Genomic DNA, 7,575 nt, shown 5'->3' with positions numbered 1-7,575 from the left:
TATCAATATAATGAATTTACTTTTTTATAATAAGAATCAAACCTAAACCTTTTATGTTTGTTATTTTAACACCGATCACTAAATGGATCTTAATGAATAAGATGAATAAATTAGTAAGTAATATGTATTTCTTATATTAATATAAATATTTTGTATTAATACGAAATTATACCTATGGTATTACGAAATCATGGAAAGTATATAAAAAAAATTGAAGTGCGGTAGTGTATTAGTGTTAGGTGGTAGAAGAAGAACACATGGTTTGAGAACACCATTAGGCTATTTTTGTTCAACTTTTTTATCATTTGACACCTACTTTTTTATATATGCACCTCCTAAAAGTAATGGGGATTTGAAAACTGTTGGGAATAACGTGAGTTCGAAAACCATCGAGAATAACAAGGGTTTGAAAACCGTCGGGAATAACAAGGGTTTCCAAATCGTCGGAGTAACAAGGGTTCTAAAAATCGTTGGAAAATAATTATTTTTCAGGGATTCCTAAACACTGCCGATAATCTGTTAGCAACGCTGAATATTTTAGGAGAAAAACAAACCACAGATAACGTATTTAACGAGGGTTAAAACTGGAAAAAAATGTCAAAAATAACCCGTTAGAAATAATTTTTTTTAGTGTTTGAGTAGCTAATTCCTAAGGGTTTAAATTTTTTACAAATACGCGTGTTCACACTTGATTTTTATTTAATTCGAAAACTTAATAATTTGTTTTGTAGGTTCTTCTAAGTTTAACTTTAAAAATTAAAAATAGAATATCCTATTTTTTTTATATATATAAAATTATTATGTTAGATACTGTTAGAAGAATATTCTATTTTAAAAAGCTGAGAATATTCTTGTTTTTAGTTATATTATTTTCCACTCTAAACAAGTTTTGAAAACATTTATCCAAAATCAAATAATTTATAGAAGCAACACCGGAGAAGAAATACGAGATGGGTAAAACTACATTCTCTCCATCACATGCCTCATGCGCTTTCACCTCTTTCACAAGACCAAAAATAAACGAAACAGCAAAAAGAATTCAAAAGTACTCATGCCCTTATTCATAGACAATAGTTAATTAAGTTTCACATATTTCTTCCAAATAAACACACAAATAAGAATATATACTCATGGCTGTCTAGATACACAAAACCCCAAAAAATTATATTATGATCTGAAACTACATTATCTCTATACGATGCATATAGTGAATGTATATATATATATTGTTGATTTCTTTTACAAATAAAAAAATTGAATAGGGATCATATAAAGATTGATACAGATAATAAACACAGGGGTTTAAAGGTTTAGTAGTTTGGAAGGATCAAATAATTTCAACCTCAGTAGGTATAATATATGTTGCTTAGGCAGTATTAAGGTTGTTGAACTGGTCGCACCTGGTCCTGACTTCTCCTTGCTTGCCAGTTTTCACATCAAAGACAGAAAGCTTCACCATTGCATCTGCAAAGTCCTTGAAGAAAGCTTGCTGATCTTTTGCATAGACGTCCACAAATGGCTTGGTTCTTGGGTCCACAGCCAGCATGGAGTCAGAGCTCAAGAGCCCCAACCCATTCTTCACATTACTGTAATAAGCATTGTCAAACTTCCCTGGTGTTCTCATATCATTGAATGCAGCCATGGAGGGGTCAGTGGTGTAGTTCTGGCACACTGACTTCAACCCAGCCACCAGTTTAGGGTGCATGGAGGGGTCAACATCAGAGGTATTGCTGAACTTGTAGATCCTATTGATGAACTCCTTGCAGTGCGTGAACCCTATGGTGTGTGCGCCAGTCAAAGCCACCATCTCCTTCACCGTGAAATTCTTCTTCGTGAACTTCTCAATGATCTTATCCATGGTCATATCTGCCGTGGGTAGGCTTTCGGCCACTTTGGCAGAGCTAGATTCAAGGCTATCTTTTCTCCCCAGCCTCACCGGGTAGAAGGGTCCACCCACCATTTTAACAAGGTCTCTCGTGGCCTGTGCCACGATGTCAGAACACGAAACTATGCCAGGGCATGAAAGTTCCAGCGCGTTCTTGATCTTGACTATGACGTCGAATGCATCGCCGGAGAGGGAGAGGTTGAGGTCCGCATCACGTTCTGCATGGGGGTTGTAGGCGTTGGAAGAGATGAGGATGGACCCGTCGCAGCCATCGGTTATACAGTCATGGAAGAAGAGGCGAAGAATACCGGGTGCTGTGGCGGGGCTTGTACTTTGCTTGGTGAAGATGTTTTCCATGACGATTTTCGGGAATTCTGGGCATGTTTCTTTGTAGTAGTCAACGTTGAGTTTTGCAGAGGAGAAGGGGAGAGAGAGGAAGAGAAGGAAGAGGATTGGGAAACCCATGGTGGGAGAAGAAAAAGAAGAAGAAGAAGAAAAAGAAGAAGAAGAAGAAGGTGTTTGTGCCAAGAGAAGGGTCAAGAACAAAAAGATGTGTTACTCTCTTTCTGTCTTCCTCTCTTGGGTTATTTGGTATGGGAGAGAAAAAATGAGTGCCCCTTTGAGAAGAAGCAAGGGCTTAGGGGGAAGTTAATAGATTTGGGATAAAAGGGCGTGGGAGGGAGGGGTTTAAGGAGATTGTCCTCCACCTTTTTTGACTTCAACTTTCGTTTCAATGTTTCTCTGGTTTCTTCTTTTCCCTACTTTTCATGCCATCAACGTGTCCTGATTTACTATAATAGGAATGCCCTTTGTTTTTCTGGTGATTTTTGCCTTCTCTTCCAGCCTTGAAAGTTGGGTCTTTCGGCGTCCAATGCGCTTGTCCCACAAAAACTACACTTTTTTAGAATCCATTCTATTATCTTCTCTTCCCTTCCCTACACCTTTCATTCTCCTCCACCCAAATTATATGTCCACACACCTAACTATGCCTAATAATCATATTCAATATGCCTAATCTTATACAACATTTTAAACAATTACTCTAACTTTTATCCTTATCAATTTTAAAATCTTATACAATACTTATTTATGTTGTTATTGAAGAAATGTTTTAAATATTTTAGAATATTAAAAACATATTTAATAAATTATAGTTTTAATATATTTCTTGTGAAGTCATATAAGTTTTTGCAATATTAGTCGATAGAATTTTTCATATCACTACATCGTTTATTACCTTTATTAACATTTTCTTAGTTACATTTATTTAATGTTACAATAAATGGATTTCACTTACTGTAGTATATAATATACTTTTCTTTGAAGTATCACTAAAATATAACTTTTTAAAAAATAGAATAAATTGTTAATTTTCTATTAATCACATTTCAATGATTTCATAAAAAAATATTTGACCACATTTAGTTAAAATCAGTAAAAACAAAATACATTACTAGAAAATATTGATTTTTTTTTTGTTTTTTTGGCAATTTTTTTTCTTAAAAATATCTAAAAAAAATATTGAGTGAAAATTCATCATATGAAATTATATAGAATAATAAACTATCACAATCAATTTCTTGTCTTGTTATAGCTTATTTCTATATTAAGATGGAACAATTCACTATAGTCTCAACCCGCACTTTGCAACCATTGAGAACTATGATTGGTTTGTTAGGGTTCAGATATATGATCTCGCCTTCTAGCCTCATTCATGCTCAAAGGACATCAATGGTTGTTCCTCACCATTTAGCATTAACCATACTATCAAACCCAAGAAATTCAAATCTCAAATAAAAATACGCATTCATAAATGACAACAACTTAAGAAATATCACATTTTTTTTAATCCCTACAGGGTAAGTTTAGCCACTCATAATAAAATTTTACACACTAGTACAAAATATAAAAACAACGACCCTTTATTTAATACAGTTTTACAGTCAGACGTTGTCATTCAAAACGCGGTGACATTTTTTAAATTAACTTCATTTAAGAATGCGACTATTTGTAATAACCGCATTCTTAAACAAAGTGTTTTATTTAAGAATGCGACTCTACCTAATAGACGCATTCTTAAATCACAGTGTTTTGTTTAAGAATGTGGCTTTACCTAATAGCCGCATTCTTAAAACATTTTTTACCCTAACTCTGAAACATGCCACTTACGCTTTCATACTTGTTTTCTTTTTGGCACTTCGTTTTCTTTCTGTTTCTGCTCTCGTGCTTCCTCTCTTCTTTTGCGACCCTTCATTGTCTTCTTTGTGTCATTGTAAGTTCGTTTCGAGCTCACTTTGTTCTTTACCATTGGTTTATATATTTTTTTTCGTTTCTCTTACTTGTTTGTTTTCTTGCTCGAACGTCACCACTGTTTCATTTTTTTTAATGTTATTAATTTGTTTACTTTTTATTTATTATAATTTGTATTTTTTAAAATTTATATTATTTTTGTTTTTAGGTTAGAATAGAATTATTAAATTATTAGATGGTAGATAGATTTATATTATTTAATATTTTTAATTAATTTAATGACTTTTAATTTGTATATTTAGTATTTATTATAATTTGCATTTATTATTAATTTTATTATGTTAGTTGTTAGTTTAGAATAGAATTATCGTGTTGGTATTGAGTTTAAGGGTGTTTGAACCTCGACAATTGATACGTGGTATTTGACTCTCGACAAATGTGAGATAGAACACTCATTAGAAAACACCTGAATGACTATTATAGAAGATAATGGATCGAAATTGGATTAATTATGTTCGCATAAGTCATGAGTGTAAGATTTAATGGCCTTAACAAGAGGGGGGTTGAATAGTTTAAGGGAAGTTTTTCACAAATACTAGTTAAGAATGAAGATTGATATTGATTTACAGATCAAAGAATCAGATCAGCCAAGAAAACATAACTGTTAAACCTGTTATCAGAAAAACAACCAGTTGAAAATGCATTTTAACCGATTGTTTATGGCAGTAGAGATAAAATCACAATTCAACCATATTTTAAATGAGTGAGAGAAAGAGAGAAGATCACACAAACAATTATACTGGTTCACTCCTTACCAGAGCTACATCCAGTCCCCAGAAAACCATTCGGTATTCACTAGGTAATCAACAACAAATTACAACACACCACAACCTCAAAGAGGTGATCTTGACCACTCAAGAACACACACCCTCTTTGACTTTACACACAGTCAGAACAATCCTCTAACCTTACAGTTACACAGTTTACAAGAATTCGAACTAAAGAACAATTACAATAGAGTATGGAACAGATTACACCTGATTATAGGAAATCACAGTTGCTCCTAATCCACTCTTTGACCAAAGTACAACTCAAGGCAATCTTGCTTTCTTGAATCCAAACTTTCACAAAATATTTTATGAATCACTTGTTGTGTGTTTTTCAAATAAGAAGGGTAGTCACTGCTTTATTGTGTTTTTCAAATAAGAAGGGTAGTCACTACTTTATAGCTCATCAAACTAGTCGTTTTAATCAGTTAAACATGAGCTAAACCAATTTGTAAATAACTAAAAACAGATTTAATAGTTTTATGAAAGCTGTTAAGAAATTCAAAAATCAACCGGTTGAAATGTCGATTTAATCGGTTGAATTGGTTTTGACAGTTAAGCCAACCAAACCAAAACAGTTCAAATGACCCTTCACACAGGTTGAGGAAAAACAACCGATTAAAATGAGAAATCAACAGGTTGTTTTTCACTTAGCTTTGAAATAACATTTTTCTTTTTAAACCCATATTGATTTAGTTGTGAATTGATTAGGAGTGGATCAAAATTCTAAACTACCTAGAACTAAACCTTAAACATAACAACAAGGTCTTCAAGTTGTCTTTATGGATTTGGAGACATCAAAGCTTCATTTTCAAAATTCTCCCCCTATTTGATGAAGACAAAACCCTGGGTTGCTTTGGGAAGTTCTATTTAGAATTTGGCACAACCTGCAATCACAAAAAGATGCAGGTATAAGAGATAATCTATTCCAGATATATCATGCATCACAGAACCAGTTTCCACTAGGTGATTTCCAAACAGGTACATCAACCAAATCAGTGTGAAAACCAGATACACACATACATGCAGCAGCAAAAAAAAAAAACCTGTTAAAAAACAAGATTAATCGGTTAAAATTATCAAAGTTCAGCAGTTTATCATCTACCTAAGAAATTATTAAAGAGAATAAGTGCAGGAATTAGATGATTACAATCCCAAAGCCACTTTTCCCCCTATTTGTCTTCACAAATAAAGTGTAAGAAGGGATAAAAACAACATAAAAAGAAGAAATTGTTATAAAAGTTGTATGCTTCAACTATCCTTCCCATACTGCAACTCAAAAAGTTGGTTTTGCACTGCCTCAATCTGTTCATCCAAGGTCTGGAACCTTGTATCCATACTCTGGAACCTTGTGTCACACAGTTCATAAAGGCTCCTTTGGTTGTCAGCAAAGTTGTCCATTCTACTCACCATGAGTCTTTCAAATGGGGTCATGGATGTAATCCTTTCATGTTTAGTGGCAACACTTGGTCCAGCTTCAAAAGTTTCAGCTGCAGGTTCATCTCAAGTGGCAACATCTTCATTTTGTTCCTCAATCTGTGCTCCACTTGATGATCTAGCCTGGTATCCTCCTTTGTTAATCCATTTTCCATTAACTTTGGTAAACCCCATATTACTTACAGAACCATTGTTGATTTCACTTGAGAGCTTCACAATTTCAGACAGCTCATCTTCCAACTCCACTTCAAAATAATTCAGAAACATAGAAATCAAAACATCATAAGGGTAGTGATAATCACTTAACCTTGTAGATTTTTGCATATGATCCTTGAAGATATGGATCTAATTGAGCTTTACTTGGTGCATGATACAATATATGAGGACCAGATCTTCTTCTGAAAGTGTGAAGTGATTGTTGCCCCTTGGTGTGAGCATCCAGGAGATGATGAAGGCAATGAGCCTCTCATTCATCTTTATCCCTCCTACTAAAAAATTCTTTACCTTTGAGAGAGGATCCTTGAGATAGCTCTTGTAAAACTGCATTTTGTTGAATTCTTCAACTACTCCTATATTGCCTTTGTTGATCCTTAGTCCAATATACTTCAGCCCAATTATCACAGTCCACACATCATGATTAATTTCTATGTCTAACCCTTTCACATGAGAACACAGATTATCACCAACAAATTGAAGGTTTGTGCAGAAGACTTTTACCAAATCTAGATATATGTTTCCAGACATTTCAAGAAATCTTTTTAGCATTTGCTCCTTCAACAAGTTCCTTACTTCCATGAGCTTTTTCTGCTTCATCCAGTTGAAGGAAATCAACTTTGGATTATTGATTACCTTCCTACTTATCTCATGAAGGTATTTATGTATTTGTTCTCCTTCTCCAGAAAACCAGCTTTCCAAATGTCCTCCCCTTCTTACAGCCCTGGTTTTTATTCTTTTTGCAATGGGTGGTGTAGAGTCCATGGAGAAGAGATTGATTTCCAGCAAGAAATGAAGATAGACAGTAGCCTTTGAAGTGAATACAAAGGAAAATCAATGGGTTGAATTTGTAAAGAAAAACAACTGCACAAACCAAGGTTATATAGGCAAAAAAGCAGTTTCATGATTTGGCATTTAGTGAGTTATTTTCCTAGAGAAAAAAGAATTTGTTCAGGTGCAATA

At 33.9% G+C, this 7,575-nt stretch overlaps 1 protein-coding gene across 1 annotated transcript; it reads right to left on the bottom strand.

The window, feature by feature from the left end:
* Positions 1–1,205: 1,205 nt before the first annotated feature.
* On the bottom strand, positions 1,206–2,558 carry LOC137828222 (peroxidase 65). Its single transcript, XM_068634700.2, has one exon. It carries the CDS (start codon positions 2,348–2,350, stop codon positions 1,367–1,369), a length of 984 nt encoding a protein of 327 aa, XP_068490801.1. The 5' UTR covers positions 2,351–2,558; the 3' UTR covers positions 1,206–1,366.
* Positions 2,559–7,575: the final 5,017 nt, after the last annotated feature.

This window comes from Phaseolus vulgaris, chromosome 7 (genome assembly GCF_051622355.1).
Source record: "Phaseolus vulgaris cultivar YP4 chromosome 7, ASM5162235v1, whole genome shotgun sequence".
Lineage (NCBI taxonomy): Eukaryota > Viridiplantae > Streptophyta > Magnoliopsida > Fabales > Fabaceae > Phaseolus > Phaseolus vulgaris.
The sequence above is the reverse complement of the archived record's forward strand: the minus strand, read 5'-3'. Positions and strand labels throughout refer to the sequence as shown.